General features: G+C 42.9%; 1 protein-coding gene across 7 annotated transcripts in view; it reads right to left on the reverse strand.

Annotated features, from left to right (window-relative positions):
* Positions 1–20967, reverse strand: part of TBC1D1 (TBC1 domain family member 1) — a 224409-nt gene that overhangs the window by 96667 nt on the left and 106775 nt on the right. For all 7 annotated transcript variants that reach the window (XM_053217464.1, XM_053217463.1, XM_027054259.2 and 4 more), the window contains 5 exons: positions 18603–18692; positions 15152–15256; positions 14038–14170; positions 8354–8445; positions 1967–2077 (listed from right to left, as the gene is read on the reverse strand). In XM_053217464.1, the coding sequence (XP_053073439.1) occupies positions 1967–2077; positions 8354–8445; positions 14038–14170; positions 15152–15256; positions 18603–18692 (531 nt within the window). The remainder of the gene's footprint in view (positions 1–1966; positions 2078–8353; positions 8446–14037; positions 14171–15151; positions 15257–18602; positions 18693–20967) is intronic.

Raw genomic sequence — 20967 nt, forward strand, 5'->3', positions numbered from 1 at the left:
AAGTGCAGCCTTGAGCCTGTGCTCAGTGTCTCTCTCTGTCCACTTTTGAAGACCGGTGGTCAGAGAAGTTCATTGTCAAAGCCATGGTTCTACTCCTCTCTAGGTCAAGTCATGACATGTTTTCAAAGGGTATGGGGATTTTTAGGTGCAACAAGAATGTAATGAAATCCATGTAGTTAAAGTACTCTGTAGCATAAAGAGACCAGGAATGTCCTGGGAAATCTCAGAGCTTCATCTGATTCATCTAAAAGCAGCTGCTGTTCTGAAAAGCCTGATCCTCAGAGCCCAAGAGGGTGTCCGGTCTGGGGGAGACCCAACCACAACTGGGAATCGGGGCAACATCTTTACAGGCACAGATGTGAGGGCATGGGATAACAGAATGTTCAGAATCCTCTACACAAAGTGCTGACAGTTCTGCTTTTTATATTAAATTCCCTGATGTTTCCAAATGGAAATAAAATTAATTACATGTCTCCTCTGCACTCAACTACGCCCAAATCAAAAAGACACTACTCTGTTCCCTAAATATGAGTCTGTACTTAGGTCAAAACTTTCCATCCACCATAAATGCTTCATTCCCCTCTACTAGCAGTTATAAATTATTTCAAAATTATCAATTTCCTGTTGGAACAAGTTAGGGAAAAACTATTAATGGCACCAAAAAAAAAAAAAAAAAAAAAAAAAAAGGAATGAAAGCGAGAAGAGAAATAGGTTGAAAAAAAGTAGAGAATTAACTGTGAGCTTAGGCTGGGTGCCCACCCGAGTGAACCGGAGGGGCACAGAACTCCCAAGACTTCCCGTCTTGGGAAGGGAGGAGTGTCAACACACGAAGGCCAGACACACACGCACAGTGCACTGGTGTCGGGGTCCCTGCCAAGAGATGCTACAGTCGGCCAAGGAGATTAAAAACAATGTCAGACACTGTACGTAAGCCCTGTGAGCTCAGGAAAGGTACCTGATTGCCAGAGCCAACTGGAAGGTAGAAATCTGGGGACAGCTGCCATGTGTGGGTCCACGTGAAACTGCATCACAGTTAGGGTGCCACAAAGGCAGGGGTGTCATAGGGAAGAGGGCAAGGGAGGGGGCAGGCCACTGAGCCTTAAAGCGCCTTTCGGACGTGTCAGTTAAGTGTTTGGTTTTTTTTAAAAAGCAATATACTTTTGGGAAATGAAGGATGTTTTGAACATCCTTCAGTGATTTTTCTCTAGATTTTCTGGCTCACAAGGAACTTTAATACAAAATGCACATCTGAAGCTATAACAGTTATCAGGAATTGACTTACATAGAGTCCAAAAGGCATAGGAAAATGGTCTGGGGCACCATGTGTGCGGAATCCCAGACTTGGAGCGCTTCAAAGACAGAGACCTGCAGGAAGCCCCAGCTTCTGACCCAGCACCCTGAGACAGAAAAGCTAAACGATGCTTGTGGCCAGGAGAGGAAGGCAGGCAGATTCTGGACCTCCCTCAGGTGAAATGGAACCAGTGCAAGTTCTAGATCTGAAGAGCACACACGCCAGGGTCTCTAACGTCATAACCTAATTTGTCAGAAGTGTTCTCCCTGCATTCACGTAGCATTTATGTCACAAAGACCCTCCAGGGACTTTACAGGATTCTGAAGGCGACCCTGCAACGTCATTCCCATTTTACCAGGGAGAAAGGGGAGGTGACAGAGACTGGCTCCCTCCCTGCAGGTCAGGTAGCCTGTTGTAGCAGTACCTACTCTTAAATTTCATCCCGGAAGCTCTACACCAGCCCTCCTGTGGAGGCACCTGCCCCACTCCCACCACGAGGCCGACACCTCCTCTAAGCACGGTCTCAGTATTCCCAAATTTCCCTCGTATGTGCAAGAAATAAAAATAAGATACAGGGAGAAAAAAAGTTTCAGAACGTGAGAAAAAAACCTCAAGATTTTGTTTTACACAGCATCCTGGTAAAATTAAAAGAAGAGGGAAAAAAAAAAGCCATACCTGCTTTATCTCCCCAACATGGGTGTGAACTTTTTGTTTCTCTTCATATAAACACCTCAGGAAAGAAATAATCAATTCATTCTCTCGCTGCTCATTCCTTGGTCGCAATTTCTTTAAAAAAAAAAAAAAAACCAATACATCACATTTATTTTTAACTGTTAACAAAACGGCTAAACCACGCCTTTGAAAATACAAACAGCTTCCTCCCATCCATCAATGGGTGCTTTTACCCAATCATCTCACCAGGGGGCACCAATGATCCTAGCTAGACAGGGAGACACTTCCTAAAAAGAACAATGGAGCCAGTGAGCCCGATGCACTTTTGACCTCTGATGTCCTCATACCGAAAACAAATATTTCACATCGGACAGAGGCACAGTGGAAATATTTAAGAAATAAATAGTCTTGAAAACAAGAAAAGAGTAAAAACTGTGTAAACATCCAGAGGTCGGAGCTGTAAGGGCTACATGCTCATAAACTTTCATGGTTAGGGAACTGGAAAGGAAAACAGCAACTGTATCCAGGGTCATGGTTCCATATGCATCAAATGTGATGTTCACCGTGAAGCACTTCTTGCAAGCCCAACAAGGCGTGAACTTGAACACAGTATTTTATGGCATGGATTTCTTTTTCCCCTTTCTTTTTTAAGAACGTTCTCCCTACACCTTTAATTCTTCGTATAGGTAGTAGCAAAGCATACCGGACTAGAAATCAGGATATGCAGGTTCTAGGTACTGCCTAGAAGTGTGACCACAGGCAAGTGATTAGCTTCCTCATCTGTTCAAATGAAGATTATGCACAAAATAAACTCCAAGGTCCCAAATTCTCTGGATCTGAAATATCTGTGTTCAGTTTTTAAAGACCATCTAATTTAGTGTATTTGTTTCTCCGAATATGAAGAAAAACCTGACTTATTCTGAGGACAAAGCGTCTAGTCTATAAACCTTGAAAATATGTATTTTTCGTAACGACGATTATCCATTTTCCTGCTCCTCCTCTCTCCCCCGATCCCAAACTTCTAGCCTGCCCTTCAAAACAAAGTTGGGGTGTAATACATGAATCAAACATACAAGCATCCAGTCTGGGTCAGCTACACTCTTGGCAAACTCCTCCCCAAGTTAACCGAGAAACAATGATTTTACCCTTTGTGCCATAACTTTTAGAAGCAAAGGTAACACTAACCCAGACCTTCTGGTACTCCCTCTCTTAAGAAGAAGATCATTTAAAATGATAAGTTGTTCCTGTAACTCAAGGAAAATATAGCAAATGATTAGAAGGGGTTGTTTTCACTGAGGACTCCCCGTTCTTTCAAATTTCAGATTTAAGGATTAAAGATCTTGGAAGCTAGAACAGATGCTCTCAATCTCAATTCCAAGTCATGAACCTTCATGTTATGAAGTTGTATGTTTTACAGAACAACTGGATTTTTCCAAAGAAAGTTCCATCAGATCTTCACCAAAGGAAAGGCATGGTCAAGCACCACAATCCCAACTTTATACCCCAAGAAGATGAACCGTGGTCCATAAGCCCAGGACGCAAGAGGAACTCATTGATTGCCAGAGGGAAGGCAAAATGATACAGCCACTCTGCAAACCAGTTCAACAGCTTCTCATAAAAAACTAAGCATGTTCTTACCATGCAACCCAGCAAATCACACTGCTTAGTATTTACCCAAACGAGATGAAAATTTATGCCCACACTAAAACCTGCACACCAATGTTTACAGCAGCTTTATTTATTACTGCTGAAACTTACAAGCAACCCAGATGTCCTTCAACAGCGAATAAACAAAGTGTGATACATCCATAAAATGGAACACTATTCAGCACTAAAATAAAAAGAGCTACGGAGCCATGAAAAAACACGGAGGAACTTTAAATGCATGTTGTTACGTGAAAGCCAATCTCCAGCACACCGTATAACTACAACTGGATGACATTCTGGGTAAGGCAAAACCATGGAGGCAGCCAAAGATCAGTGGATGCCTGGGGACTGGAGGAGGGGGAGGAATGAACTGATGGAGCAGAGGATTTTTAGGGTGGTGAAAAACAATTCTGTATAACCCTATAATGATGGATACATGCTATTATACATTTGTTAGAACGCTCAGAACTAACAACACTAAAAGTTAACCATCATGTCAACTAAGGACTTCAGTTAATAATAATGTATCCATATGGACTAATCAGTAGTAACAAATGTACCACACTAGGACAAGATATTAACAACAGGGAAAACTGGCCTGGGGGTAGGGCTGGGGTATGAGGGGTCCTATGGGAACTCGATATTTTCTACCCACTTCTTCTATAAAACTAAAACTGCTGCAACAAAATAATAATAATAATAATAATAATAATAATAATAATAATAAAAGTCTTATTTTTTTTAGAAAAAGTCCACGAAAGAGGAGCAGACAGGAATTATGAGAAGCCTCTGAACAGACAGCCAAGAAGTGGAACCATTTCTTCTTCCATATCTTTGGTTAAATATTTGAAGCTGTTCTCAACAAGAAAAAGTGTATTTTTCTTAGAGAAATTCTGTGCAATAGCTTATATCAAAAGTATCAATAAAGGCTTAAAAATGAGTAAGAAGGAAAGTTTTTTCCCTCAAAATACACAAGAATTTGTTCAAAGGGACAGAACATGAGACAGCTGAGCACAATGTACAAACACCGTCACTGCCCATTAAAAACTGAAACCAAGGGCCGGAGACTGCGTCCTGGGGCTTGTTAACCACCACAGAGGGAAGCCACTGTTCACGATGCCCTACAAGGTCAAGAAATAAGGCCTTCCTTAAAATAATTGAAACATGATTATGGGCTACACTCTTCTACTGAGTGAAAATGATTAGCAAGGTGCCTGCTCCTTAATACCTCTCATGTGACTTCACCACCCTCCACCGTGGCAAATCATTACTTTCCACAGGTGATTTAATTTTACCAAACTTCATTAGTCAGAGAGACAAGCCTGAGGAAAATGACGGGGACTTGAGCCGGATGACATCACTTTGTAGTCAAAAATTAACTTAGTTTCGACAAAACCAATCTGCAGTGTCAGAAGTGAGGACAGTAGGTACCTGGGGACAATACTCAGGGGGGATTCTGAGGGGCTGGAAACGCTCTATGTCTTCATCCTGGTGCCGGCTGCACAGGTGTATTCATCGCAGCACAATTCACTGAAGTACACACACCACCGATTTGTGTTTTTCTACAGTTATATTTCATTAAATACAAAACAACTGACTGTCAAAAATAACCAAGCCAATTCTGCTACATGCTTCTTGACCTTATTTCTACGAGAGGGCCTATGAACTGGTGGTAAAAGTCACTGAATTTCCAACACTCACTAATGAACACCACGATGCTGAGAAAGTCTGTGGTCTTCTGAGGGTACTCCTTAAAATGGTGGTGCTCACTTGGGACGCTACATTCTGACATCTTTTCATGAAGTTATAATCAAATCTTAAATGAAATCATTTTAAAGCCGTGGAAAATCCAAAGAAGTTGATATTCTTTACAAAGTAGAGAAAAAGTTCTTCCATTCCTCTTTAAAACTTGTGAAAAATCATGTTCTTTAATCCATTACTGACTACTCGACTTACCTACTCAGCATTAACTCAGCCACTCCCTGAAATACACTCACTCAGATGAGAAGACTTGGGCTTTTGAGGCACTTCCCTTCCTTGCCCTACTTCGTCTTGAAAGCCCTCTGGGGGACCACCTGATCCGGCTCACTCAGCCCGCAGCAGGGCAGCATGGGAAGACGGCAAGACCCCGTGGGCCCCCCACTCAGGAAGATATGCGGGAAAATTATACGACCTGTTTCATGAGCTCATAAATTAAAAAGTGGCTCTCCGTGTCATGAGTCTTCTTACAAAGGGTTAATGGGCCAGCACATTCAGGGGGCACAAAGCTCTCTCAGCACGCTCACGGTCAGCTCCCTGCAGCAGCGACCATCTCCTGCATCACGGCCATTACTGACGGCTTGCTCTTCATGTCCTGTGTGCTCTGCACTTCTTTCTTTGCATTAAGCATTTATTTACAAAAACACTGATTATGTATGCTTTAACAACTACATAATCATGTGCCACTAATTTCAATCGTAATTCCATTTGTCTTACGAAAATTTGCCCTTGGAGAGTTCTTCAGAAACAAAATTACCCTCCAGGAAAGACGGTACACAAGGAACGTATTAACCACTCTGTTTACAAAAGGGATCCTGACATTGAAAAGCCACCTTTTTTGTTATGATCGTTCTGAAATGTACTATTTTCAAACACATTAGCCGGCACTGCTACCTAAAAAGAAATCAATGACTTGGTTTATAAAATGTCATTTCAGAATCAAGAATGGTCATTGGAAATAATTCAATGAAACCTTCAGGCCGTTAGAGGAAGAAATCCATGTCAAATTTGTATCATTCAAGGAAAAGCCACACTTAGGACGATGGAGGACATAGTAAGAGCTGGCTTTTCACAACAGTGACCTTCCTTTGGTCTTTAAGCTATTCAACTTACAGAGCCTTCTAGAACAACACATGGGGGCCCCAAGATATTAACTACAGGCATTTTTAAAAATAAATAAACCTTGTCTCCACTCGTCTCTTAAATCTCTTTTCCGTATGTACTGGGTATCTAAAAACTGACACGGGCCAAAGAGAATCTCAGAATCACATCCATTAGGAATTTCTCATTGCTGGACAATATTTTATTACCTATGCTGGTTAATCGCACTGTTTTTGGTCAGATGAATCAGCACAGGTAATAAAGTGCTACATGGTGCTGTCTAAATAACAAATAAAACTCACATTGGGGGAGGAATGTGCATCTTCTAAGCTTGCTGCAAAGACATTCCCTGAAGTGGCTTTGATAGCACCAGACCAGCAAGCGGATGGACCAACACCAGAGGAAAAGGCCCGGCTTCCACTGTAAATGCATTAACAATCGGAAGCAAACTGTCCATTATGAATTCCAAGTACAAATCACACTAAGTTTTTCTGAGTACTGTATACTCAGAACTCTAAAGACCCTTTACGTAAAAACAAGGGGGCACCTGGGTGGCTTAGTCAGTTAAGCGTCAGACTTCAGTTCAGGTCATGATTTCACGGTGCAGAAGTTCAAGCCCCACGTCAGGCTCTGCACTGACATAGCAGATCCTCTGTCCCTCTCTCCCTCCCCCACCCCCCATTCAGTTTCTCTCTCAAAAACAAACATTTAAAAAAAAATGGCATGTCTCAAGTCGATTCAAAAGAAAACAAAATTTAAAGGCAAGTGGAAATTGTGAAAATTACATTCTAAGCTATTTATGAAAGTAAAAAACCTTCCCATGCTTTCCTTCTACAAACACATGCCAATCCTACCACGGGAGAACAAGGGTGATGAAGAGAATTCTAATGGGATTAAAGAGAAAAAGACAGTCTTCTAACTCTTCACTCTAACAGAAAACAGATCATGGGCCTGGTGGGTGGAGCCCTGCAACCAGTGTGGAGACAGACAGAACCTGGAACCCAGAGCTACGGGCCTTCTGGATTGGTTTACTGACTGCTCTGCAAGGCCCTTTCACTCTGCTCCCCACACAAAAATATTTATCCTTTGTTCTGATGTGCCTTCCTCCCTACAAAAGTGCCAGGAAACCATTGAAAATGCCCCTCAGCTAAAGCAGACGGGAAATTTTTGATGAGCTCATTAAAGATTCAGAACGAACACACTACGGGCATGCCAGCACACACAGCACGGTTTCCCGGAGAGACGCCGCATCTACGCGCAAGGATAAGAGCGAGTTTCCAGGTTTAACAGAAAACTGACGAGCTGGCTTTTTTTGCATTTTTTTTTTTTTACAGTTAGGTTTGATATATAGCTCTAAGTAGATAGCATCATGTAAATTTGTGTCCAACACTGAGTAAGAGGGGAGGAACGGTTAATGACCAAGTTCACGTACAAAATACTGTCTCTGCCGACTCCCACACTTCGGGGCTGAAACCCTGAGCAGAAAGGGGCTGGCAGGAGTTTCTTGTAGAGCAGAGAAACTCTTGTAGAGCTTGGGGACCAAAGTCCAGGTCTTCTGTCCCCTGGGCTGAGGCTCTTTCCACTCTAGAATTTCCTTTCTTTATTCTAAAATATTTTTAAGGGAGTCCTCTTTCTGGGTTAGTTGCATTCACTGTGGAAACCAAGACCTGGTGTCAGTCTGCCATCTGACCTGCCCCCACCCCCCTCCCTACCTCCCACCCCATCCCCCACCTCTGAGTGGGGCTTAACTTTAAAGCAAGAGGAACTCAGGGCCACTTCCTCAGAGCTGTGACAGCTCTGGTTTGCGATTTTTCATAAGTAACATCTCTCAGGTAAGCTGCTTACCTTTTCCTTCAGTCTAGAAATGAAAAACTGGTACTTTACCTGAACCTCCTCAAAAATAGTTGCTTGCTCCTGATTAGTCAACATCGTCAGGTGTTTCTGGAGTTCTAGTTTGGTTTTGGAAGAATTCATTCCTATTAAGAAGAGATACAAGAAAACACTCTAAGTACAAGTTCTAAGGCAGAGTAAAACTTCCATACTCAAGCTCTTTATGTTCTGACCCACCTACTTCAAGCTTTTGACATTTTACAGACATTCTACTTGGTAACAATGTTAATGACGCCGATGGGACAACAGACATTTTTTAGCTGAGCCCTCATGTGCCAGGCACTGTCGTAAACATTAGGCCCATATTATGTAACACTGGAACAATCCGTGAAGAGGACTTAGTTATCCCCATTGTACAGTTAAGAAAACTGAGACCCAGAGGCTTATGTGATTTCCCAAGACCACCACGTTGGATTCTACCTTGCATCTGTGTGGTTCCAAATTACTTTTTTCTCCACCAGACCGTTAACACACCTCACACAATCAGAACCTTGTCCTCAGAAAATAAATTCTTGTGAGTAATTATACATAAACCCTGATGATTCTTCTCAAGGGAAAACAACTACGGCCTGTGTGAAACATTTTCCTCTTCCTTGGTAGACTCCTTCCCAATAAAATGGATTATTCATGTGGCTAACAACTTTCATTTTATCACCACTGCCTTAGTAACAGTCGTAAGACCATCAGATGACCATCACAGAGGATTAGGAGGAAAAGTGACAAAGTCACAATTTCAGTGCCAGTGAGACTCTGATACTTCACAAAGTGCTTTCTCCACACATACATGGCTTAGATTCCATCTTGCCTTTTCTTGGTGCCAGAGATCAATGTCACACATGCTGAGAAGATCTGGAAACAGGCTGACCTAACCACCGTGGGAGAACTGCCGCCCGTTACTTTGATTCCAAGGGCAGCCCTCGCCTCACCCACCTGCTGCAACTCTCTCCCCTCCTCCTGAGGCTGGGCCCCCGGCAGGTGCCCGGCCAAGGCCACACACTCCGGAGAACACTGTGAATGCATCTACATAGCTAAGGATGGCTGGGAGAGGATACCTCTGACATGTCAGAAATCAAGCCTCTGTTTTAAGAGGCATCTGCTGAGGTCTAGAGGAGCTAGGCGACTTGTCAAAAGTCAGGAGGCCAATTAGTAGCTGCCCTCCCTCCCCCCCGACCCCCCCACTGCAGCTGGACACAGAGCCCCTCCCCCCCACCACTCCCCCTCCCCCACCGCCTCCCTGCTAACAGCTCTGGTGGAAGCTGCTCCTCAAACTGCAGGGGCTCTCTCAGCTTCCAGGATGTCCTTCCTCCCAGCAACACAACCCCCCCTTTTTCTGCAAGAAAATAGTCTAAAAATAAAAGCCAAGGTTTCTTAAGTGATTGTCACACCACTATGCTCAACATTACGTGTATCACCTTCCTCAAAATACTCCCTGAAGTGGGTACCATGTTCAGTAATCTCAATGCATAAATGAAGAAACTGAGGCACAGGAAAGTCCAGTATTTTGCCCTGGGCCATTAGCTAGGTCGGGGACAGAGTCAGACTCTGAACCATGTTTTTTGCCTCCACGAGCAACTCTTCAAACTCTCCACTGCCTCCCTTTGCCCAAAGAGTCAAGTCTCTTGACACACAAGTAGCTTCAATACCAAAGTGAATTCAGAGGAAGGTGAGAGTATAGAAAAGACAGATGGGTTTCGTCAGGGCACAATTCAGGTGTTCTTCCGGCAAGCTGAGAACACAGAGATGCTTTTACTGTGCTGTAACTACTTAAATGTTGAATCAAAACGGTATTTAAACTTAGGAGTAAAGTAAGCAGTCATCACTAACCAAAAGCCCTCCCTGCAGGCCTTGGACACAATGTAAGCATCCTATTTTGGAAAAACGTGGCTTGTCCGATGAGACACTCACACACAGAGGGAACCTCTGGGCTCCACAAAGAATTCAACTAATTATATGAGAGACCAACTGGGCAGCAACACAGACTATTCACATTCAGCAGGTATGAAGAGATGCCTTAACAAGTTTTATCCTTGCCTCCAGGATGCCTCAGTGCATGCCCCGCATCAAACCAGAGGTATGGTTTCTCACGCACGCAGGCCCCGGTGCCTGGCTGTCTACCCCATGTTCACAGCACACTTTCCACAGGGCTTCTCAACACCTTGCGCTGCCCCGGGTGGTTCCAGCATAACGGACATGGCACCCTCGACACGATGCTACAAGGCTTTACCAGGGAAAAGGGACACGAGGAACAACACAGAAACAGGGAACCAGAGTCCAGGGCATTCGAAAGCTACGATCCCTCCGGCCGGGTTGTTAGTGAGGCCACCTTCACACTGCTGACGCAGAAAAGGCTCTTATTAAGGGAGGTCTGATGAATGACTTTGCTTTGCCAGAGGCAAACCTGGACAGCAAAGGAAAACCTCAGTTCAACCTTTTTTCCTTTTCGGTGAACATACAATTCAGTCTAGCAATTCCCAAAACGCTCCGCTCAACTTTAAAATGCACAAAATGCTAGATCCGCACCACTAGGACTTGTGCGGACTTCCAACCCAGACCCGCTTACACGACGTGAGCGGCGCGTCCGCCGTGGTTGGTGTGCACAGCGTACGTATTCTTGTCGAAATCCCGGGGCACAGACTGACGATTTCAACCGATCAAGAAAGCAGCCTTTTAAGTCCTTCTTCTTGTGGCCACGTCACTGGTCCATGAACAGAGTGCTTGGCCAGAGCCTGACTTCCTATGAGAACTACTCTTACGGGAACCTACAAGGAGCTTTAATAAACCGCTTCATTCTACTTATTAGGAACACGATATAGCAAAAAGCACAGGCTTCCAAGTGTTCCTAAAAGCATCTCCCGCCTAAGGATGCCTGTAATGCTGTGTCATCTATACTTAAGAAATGCTTCCCATCAGGGTGGGCACTACACAGCCTCCCAGCCTTCTACCTGTGCTACTGAGGATGTTTTTACATGAGCAGAGCTCTCTGCTTTGCTTGGATTTTATCAGGTAAAAAAGACAAATTAAATAATAATTCCAACACTACAGCAGCAAAATCCCCACCTTGACGGAACTTTTCAGCTCTCACTTTCTGAAAGCTAGGCCAGACCACAGAAAGATTTATCAGGTGGAACTCTGGAATCCTTCCAGCTCCTGCAGATCTCGGTCTGCTTTATCTTCAGGGCCAGAGTCCTTGTTGGCTTCTTAATAAGCTCTCAAGGGACATTTCTGTCATCGTTTACCTTATCTTGACAACCACTTAGGGAAGGGTTAGGGATCCTTTCAGATGAGATCTCTAGGTAAAGCAGAACTTTTCTCATTTCCAGCTCTATTTTGCATAATGTCAGCAAACAGTAGCAAGTAGGAAAGCACAGTTGAAAATATTAATCATTTTGATTTATTTTAAAGAGCACTATAATGTCTGTAAACGAATCTTTGAAACTTAAGATGATAACTGTCAATCCATCTCACTTAAAAAGGGAAGTCAAATACCACTTCACACCCACTGGATGGTTATCCTAAAGAAAGTAACACGCGTGGGCAAGGATGTGCAGAAACTGGAACCCTGTGCACTACTAACGGGAGTGCACGACACTGCAGCCACTGTGGAAAATATAACGGCGGTTCCTCAAAAAATTAAATGTGTAATTACCATATGATCCAGCAATTCCACATGTGGGTATATTCCCAAAAGAATTGAAAGCAGGAACATGAACAGATACTTGCACACCAACTTGAGAGCAACATCACTCACAACAGCCAAAAGGTGAAAAACAACTCAAACGTCTATGGACAGATGAATAGATAAATGTGGTATAAACACAAAATGTGTTACTAGTCAGCCTTAAAATGATATAAAATCCTGACACACGCTACAACGTGAATACACCTAGGAGATGTTATGCTAAATAAGCCAGTCGCCAAAGGAAGCATGAGTCCACTTAGATGACACACTAGGGCCATCACATTCACAGAGACAGAAGTAGAGTGGTGGTGGCCAGGGACCAGGGGAGGGGCAGAGGGAGTTACACTTCAGTTGATTCTCCACTTGGAAAGATTACAAAGCTCCAGACACAGAAGTCGGCAATGACCACATAACAACGTGGATCTACTCAATGCCACTGAACTGTACGCTTTAAAAAGTCTAAAATGGTCAGTTTTATATCACATGTACTTTCACCACAATTATGCAAAAAGGAAAATGAAATCCAAATAGCAATTGTGTTCTTCTCTACACAAGTAACGCTTATTAGGAGTATTCTAGGGGCGCCTGGGTGGCTCAGTCGGTTGAGTGTCTGATGCTTGATTTCGTCTCAGGTCATGATCCCAGCGTTGTGGGATCAAGCCCCGCATCAGGCTCTGCGCTGAGTGTGGAGCCTGCTTGGGATTCTCTCTCTCTCTCTCTCTCTCTCTCTCTCTCTCTCTCCCCCCCCCCCCTCCACCCCTTGCACCCCGGATCATGCTCTCTCTCAAAAATAAAAATAAACAAAGAAGTATTCTACAGACATAGGAAATTATCACATCTGTTTTGATGCTTACAAAAACACAGCCCATTTAAATCCTGTGACTCCCCTCAGAATCGCACACAAAGTTTTAGAAATCCTCCTATAAATGGAAAAAAATGCAAAAGCAAGGAGAGAGAGGAAATGAACCACTTCAATGGCAGGTTCCCTCAGAGGATCATCATCACAGGCTTACCTTGTTCTCTGCCCCTCGCCTCCCCCTCGCCACAGGCCCAGAAATGGAGCATCTCTCTCTTCCCACCTGAGGAAGATTCCCTCTCTCGTTCAGGAAAGGTCTCGTCTGTTCCACTCTGACCCACCCGGCCCTTGTGGCTCTGGATGTGCTGAAACCTCCCCAGCTGCACAAAGCTGGGTCAGCTGGCTCTTCCCCCCCACACCCCCCACCCCGGCACAGCCTTCTCCTGGGGTGCAGCTGAGGGGCAGGTAACAGGGAGGGCTTTCCCTCGCAGGAGGACTCCTGGACTCACACACTAGTTTACCCCTACACTTCACTCACTCTTGATTTACTTCCCCCTAAAATGTGCATATGACCAATCCCCTTTCCTCTCACAATGCGCTAAAGATCAAATTGGTAACAGTGCAAGTTACAGCACCTCGCACAGTGCCTGGCACACCTTAAATGCTCAACAAATATCAGCTGCAAATGGTAACATTTACCACAGTTTCTCCTGACACCAAATTTCTAGAAACTATCGTCCACACTCAGTCCTTCTTACTCTTTCCCTTCGGCTCAACTGCAACCCTCCTTCTGCCCCCTTCACTCCATGAAAACTGTTCTGGCAGAGGTTACTGATGACCTTGTAATTGAAACACTCGGTGGAAATTCTTCAGCTCATACCTTAACTAGATCTCTTCATAGCAGCCAATAGGGCTGATCACGCACAACCTTGATAAACGCCATGCAGCCGGTATGCAGCTTCTGGCTCTCTACTCAGAGCCCCTTAGAGGGGCGATGGTAGACAGGGATGTGGATGTTTATCTTCAAATCCTGAGCACCGAGCACAGTACAGAAGACACCCTCAGCATACTGACAGTTCACCTGTAATCCCTGTAACTAACATGAGCCTCAGGCAGAACCTTTCAAGGAATGCAGATTGCCTAAGGTTTTCCTGGGACCTTTAAGTCCCGAAATGTTAAGGCTTGAAGGGGGCCCCTACTCACCCTCTATCCGCTCACACAGCTTGTGCAGGCCCTGCAAGGGGCAGCCCTCACACAGCTGGGCAGGTGTTTTAGCCGTCTGCTGCACTGCAGCCACAGTGAAAGCCTGCTTCAGGGTCATCATAATCTCATCAACCTGATCAGAGAGAAGATAGCAAAAAGCCCATTTAAGATGAGTGGAGCTGAGGCCCCTGGATGGCACAGTCGGTTGAGCGTCAGACTTTGGCTCGGGTCATGATGTCACAGTTTGTGGGTTCAAGCCCCACGTCAGGCTCTGCGCTGACAGCCTGGAGCCTGCTTCAGATTTTGTCTCTCCCTCTGCCCCTCTCCTGTTCATGCTCTCTCTCAAAAATAAACAACAACAACAAAAAGATGAGTGGGGCTGAGGGGTGCCTGGGTGGCTCAGTTGGTTAAGCCTCCCACTTGGCTCAGGGCATGATCTCATAGTTTGTGATTTGGAGCCTCACGTCAGGTTCTGTGATGACACTGCAGAGCCTGCTTGGGATTCTCTCTTTCTCTGCTCCTCCTCTGCAGGGAGGAAGGGATAGATGGATGGATGGAAGGATGAATGGATGAATAAAGACATAACTTAAAATATAAATAAATAAACTCAAAATAAATAAATAACTTAAAAAAAAAGATGAGTGGGCTGAGATTTCAGGACTCTGCAAAGACTGAGTATTTGAAGATTTGGGGGGGACCACTAATCACTGACAAACATAGTCATTATCGTAATATCTGCTAGGATTATAGTCTTAAAAACACTACCTAGATGTTCAAAATGCTTAAATGAGCTAAGGTAAAAACTAAAACCATAAGTTAAATACTGACAAAAAAGCCAACTCCTCTGGACCAAAAATCCAAAATGACATTTTTTAACGCTGGGCCAGAGGGCAAAGTGAGCAGATTCCACAAAAAACAATGAAAATTGAAGACACATGCCCAAATAAGTCTTGTATGTATACTAGCTAATTGTTGAATAGTCATGATGAATAACTGAAGCCAAATAATGACACACTGATGAAGCTATATGGTTTGCTAAGGGAAGAAAAAAATCAGTGAGGTTGAAATTCCACATGAATAAGGTTTCCAGGGGAGAACTCTCAGTCGCACTTACCAGAGCCTCATTTGTGCACTGAAACACGTAACAGACGAAATGAAAGCCTCCGCCCCCTGAAGCCTCTCGGCAGATAAACCCGAAATGGTCCACGTGTCTAATACCCTGTTGAAGGCAGGGAAAAGAGGAAGGAACATTGAGCTGTATCCACAAGACGCACAACTGTCAGAGGGCAACTTAAGACTGACACAGCACAGTCTGACTGACCGGAGCACTATAAAATTAGTTTCTCAGATTTTCTGAAGCACAGTTGATACCAAACGTTACATTAGTGTCAGGTGCACGATGCAGGAATTGGATCAGTCTGCATGTTATGCTATGCTCACCACCAGTGTAGCTACCATCTGTCACCATCCAGTGCGATTAGGATACCCCTGACTATACTCCCTAAGCTGTACCTTCCATGCCTGGGACTTATGCATTCCACAACCGAAAGCCTGTATCCCCGACTCCTCTCCCCTCTGGCAATCATCAGTTTGTTCTCTGCATATTTGGGTCTAGTTCTGCTTTTTGTTTACTCATTTGTTTTTTAGATTCCACATATAAGTCAAGTCATGTGGTATTTGTTTTTCTTGGACTTATTTCCCTCAGCATAATACCCTCTAGGTCCATCCATGTTGTCACAAATGGCAAGAGCTCCATCCTTTTCATTGCTGTGTAATATTCCAGTGTGTGTGTGTGTGTGTGTGTGTGTGTGTGTGTGTGTGTGTGTGTACATCTTCTTTATCCATTCATTTATGCGCACTTGGATTGCTTCCATATCTTAGCTACTATATAAATAAAGCTGCAATAAAAATAGGAATACACCTATCTTTTTGAATTAGTGTTTTTGTTTCTTTGGATAAATACCCAGTAGTGGAATTACTGGATCACATGGTAGTTCTATTTTTAATGTTTTGAGGAACCTCCATACTGTTTTCCACCATGGCTGCACCAATTTACATTCCCACCAGCAGGGTATCAAGGGTTTCTTTTTGTCCACATCCTTGCCAACACTTGTTTCTTGTCTTTTTTATTTTAGCCATTCTAACAGGTATAAGGGGATAGCTCACTGAGATTCTGATTTGCATTTCCCTGATGACTGTGATACTGAGCATCTTTTCATGTGCCTGTTGAATCTCTGTATATCTTCTTTGGGAAAATGTCTATTCAGCTCCTCTGCCTGTTTTTCAATTAGATTATTTGTTTTTCTGGTGTTGTGTTAAGTATTTTACCTATTTTGCATATTAACTCCTCACAGGATATATCATTTGCAAATATCGTCTCTCATTCAGTAAGCTGCTTTTTTCATTTTGTTGTTGGTCTCCCTCTCTATGTAAAAGCTTTTTATTTTGGTTTAATGCCAAAAGTTTATTTTTGCTTTTGTTTCTCTTGCTGGAGGAGATACCTGGAAAATTCTGCAATAGCCAATGTCAAAGAAATTACTGCCTATGTTTTCTTCTAGGAGTTTCATGGTTTCATGCCTCACATTTGGGGCCTTTGTTCCATTTTGAGTTTATTTTTGTGTATCGTATAAGCAAGTGGTCCAGTGTCCTTCTCTTGCATGTAGCTGTCCAGTTCTCCCAGGGCCACTGTTGAGCAGATGGCCTTTTCCCCACTGTATACTCTTGCCTCCTTTGTCACAGACTAATTGACCATACGATTATGGGTTTACTTCTGGGCTTTCTATTCTGTTTCACTGATCCATGGGTCCATTTTTGTGCCAGGACCATACTGTTTTGATTACTACAAGTCTGTTGTCTGTCTTAATATCTGGAATTGTGATACCTCCAGCTTTGTTGTTCTCAAGATTGCCTTGGCTATTTGGGGCCTTTTGTGGTTCCAGACGATTTTCTCAGATATTTTAAATATCTAAAAACATCTCTCAAATATGAAGATTAACAGTGTTCTCCTAAAATGTTATTCTGATTACCCCTATAATACAAGAAGAACTGAAAACCAGAGTTTTTACTGTTCATTTTAGTACTAAAAGGAAGTGCAGAAAAGTGGACACAGAAAGAGGAGAACTTTTCTTAGGTATTAAAGAAAAACTACTTCAAAAATCCAAAGTAGATGAGAGATTAATGAAGAAACACAACTACATGCGCACACACACACATGCAAATACAGTCACAGAGCTTAAAAAAAAAGTTTTAACACACATTTGTACTCCTAAAACACAAGTACTTAACTGGTATTAAGAATGAGTCACAAAGCACACACACAGAGAGTAGAGAGGCTTTTAAATGTAAGATATTAAGGCCAGGGTTGTACGCTATTGTTTCTCAAGAGCTCTTCTGAATAAATATGTAAACTTGTTTTGAAAGTATCAGCTAAGAGGCACCTTGATACAGATAAGACCTAGAGCATAATTATTAATACGTGAGTATCTCCAGAAAGCACCAGCATGCAGAGATACAAGTGCTATGAACTTGAAGTTCGGGTCGTCATGTCAACTTGTAAGCTGCACCCTTTAGGAAATGATAAAACTGTCATACGAAAAAGCAAACCATAAACATTAACATTTCAATAGAAATAGGAGCAAATTGAGATTAAATTCTGTGGATAATCTCAGGCTGAACATTTTCCAATAAATGGGCAATCACTGACGTATCTCAATCAATGCTCCCCAACAGCAAGGTAAACACATGCCAGGCATTAATTCTCTGGGGAAGAGGATTTGGAAAAATTTATTTTGCAAATGGTTCCCTATCCAACTACAAAAGGAACATTCTTTATTTTCACATTTTGGGAAAAGGGTTCAAAAGAGAAATTTTTTTTATGTAGATCATGTTATAAATCAGCAATGAGATTTTTGTTACATCTAGTTATGAGAAAATGGAAGTGAGGAAATGAGAAGCCGGACTTTTTAAAAAATAGCCAAACAATGACTTTAAATGACCTCATATTTGTTAGGAAGATCCTGAGTACAACTGACATAGCTTATTATAACTGATTCTCCAGAATCTCTCTATGAAACACGCCTAGGGAGACTATCAAGAAAGAATCAAGTAGGCATTGTATTCTGAGGAAAACATCCTTAAAGATAATCACTAATTCAAAGAAGAAGAAATAATGACTCGCACCCAAAAGAAGTGAAGAATTTTTATACAGTAGAAATGAGCACCTATTTAAAAACATTTACATGTATATATATGAATACATATAGTAAAACACGCACACACCCATCTGGAAATTGTGACTACAGAACGTTACCACCAATAATTGAAAAAAGAAAAGTAGATGATGTATTCTCTCCAGATTACCGTTGCTGACAGCAAACTTAACTTCAAAATTATATGTAAATTTTGCCTTAATACACCAAATCGAAGAAGAAATGCAAGATCACAAATCAAGTACACCCAGAAAGTGTACATCTTGCAACCTTTTAGCACTTCTGTTGAATGACAGATAATAAAAGAATTCATTAAAAATTCAAACGCCAATGAACCAATAACCCATCTCCATTTACCTGAGAGCAAAAGGATATTTCCTTAAAGTTTTTCTCCAATGCTATTTTTTTGGTGTCAGGACTGATGAGGTAAACTTCAGACTGGCCAATCTTAAAAGACAAAAAAAAGAAACGAGTTTTTCATGAAAATTGAACTCAAATTTATCATACAAACATTCTCGTGTTGTGACCTATGGAAATGCAGAAGAAGAGGGGCAAGCTCTTCTAAGGTTCAAGTTCACTGCAAGTTCAGGTTGCAAGTTCACTGCAGAGGATGACCAGCTCCTGGGGCTCCGGTTTACCCTGGGGATTTCAGGCAGCACCTCACGTGTGTGAGTACATCCACCTGTGTAAGGCAGCGGTCTTCTTTTTTTTAATGTTTATTTATCTTTGAGCGAAACAGAGAGAGAGAGAGGCAGAGCATGAGTGGGAGAGGGGCAGAGAGAGAGGGAGACACAGAATCAGAAGCAGGCTCCAGGCTCTGAACTGTCGGCACAGAGCCTGACGTGGGGCATGAACTCACAAACCGTGAGATCGTGACCTGAGCCGAAGTCGGACGCTTAGCTGACTGAGCCACCCAGGCGCCCCTAAAGCAGTCTTCTTTGAGATGAAAGAACCAAATATCCAAAAGTTAGCAACCAAACCTCAGATGCCACATCTCCCCTTTGTAAGAAGTGAGGTGTCTATAAAAGCAAATCTTCCAGAAAGGGTTCTCTTTTGAAACTTCCAAAACACTTTCTAATGACATTTTTTTTTTTAACTGCAAAGTCTTTTAGAATTACTGTCAAAATAAGCTACCATGGTTGAGTACATACTATTTGTTAGGCGTTCAAATACCACTTACTTGACTTTTTAAAGTTAGAGCATTAGGGCCTCCTGGGTGGCTCAGTTGGTTAAGCATCTGACTTAGTCTCAGGTCAGGATTAGGATCCTCAGGTTAGGATTCTCTCTCTCCCTGTCTCCCTCTGCCCCTCCACAGTTCACTCACACACACGCTCGCTCTCTCTCTCTCTCAAAATAAATAAATAAACTTAAACAAATTAAAAAAAATAAAGTTAGAGTATTAGCATATGTTAACACTGCCTTACAGCTTTGGGTCAGCACAATAAACACCATTATAGCAGAGGACTGTGTTGCCACAACCCATCCCTGCCTCAAGGGCCTTCTCATTTGCTGCTCCCTGAATTCACGATACTCCTACTAGCAGAGTATCTAGTTGGCCACACTGAACCTCTGCTCAGTGGAAAATCACTTTCTCCAAGGAGCCTTCCTGGAATCCTTAGATATTCTCACAGCACCCTCTACTTCCTTCTCCTTTGTGGCATTTATCACAACTGTAATGAGGCCATTACTTGTACAATCGGTTGTCAGTCCCCCTTACTGGAATCTAACTTCCGTGTGGGCAGAGACCATGCCTGCCCTATTCACTGCTGTGACTTCTAGCATTCTGAAAGGGACCCTACACACAGCAGTCACACACTAAGTACTTGAAAATACATGCGCTGAGTAGCTTTCACAATGACACCACTATCTTTTTAAATACAGATCACAGACTAAAATGCAAAAGCCTGAATGCCAACATAGCTCTTTTCAGTACACTGGTTAACAATGAAAACAGCCCTATTTACCCACTGACACATCATCTTCATCTTAAACCTGCTTACATCCAACAACCCATTAGCCTAAGTGGCAGCTTCCTTACCTGTCGGCCATCTCACTGCGCTGAGTTAGGCACAAAAACATTACACTTATGGTAATTTTGCTCTCACTAGAATATCAGCCATGACATTCTAGAAGGGGGCTGAGAACAATCAGTTGCCTATACCATCAGAGGCCAGCTCCCTGCTGGGACAGCCCCGAGTCCCGTCAGCTCAGACCCAGAGACTCCCAAGGAGGGCAAGCCCATACAGAAGAGCCCAGAGCAGCACGGAACCCAGGAATCCCAAGCCGAGGACAGCTTCCCTATCCATTTCCTTTTCTGGTACTTGTCTATTAGTTTACCAAACCTCTTCTAGAAAACAAGGGAGTAAGCAGTTGGCTGAACTATTATTTCAGTTTGGGTATAAATTTTAAGTATCATGTTCTCCCCAAACCAATTACTCTGATTAACAAAGGATAAATATTTTATAATTTAACAGAAACAGTAAAGAGGGAGTAATTTCCAATTAAAAGATTTTGTTGAAATATATTTCTTGAAATTAATGTAGATTTTTAAAAAATCCTTTTGGAGTCTCTTACATGTGTCACCTGTTCCTTCCATTGAAAAGGTACCTTTCAACCAAGAGGGTGGGGAGTGGGTAGAGATAAGAACATACCAGTCGGTTAAGCATTCGATTTTGGCTCAGGTCATGATCTCATGGTTCATGAGTTCAAGCCCTACACTGGG

Source organism: Acinonyx jubatus, chromosome B1 (assembly GCF_027475565.1).
Source record: "Acinonyx jubatus isolate Ajub_Pintada_27869175 chromosome B1, VMU_Ajub_asm_v1.0, whole genome shotgun sequence".
Classification (NCBI taxonomy): domain Eukaryota; kingdom Metazoa; phylum Chordata; class Mammalia; order Carnivora; family Felidae; genus Acinonyx; species Acinonyx jubatus.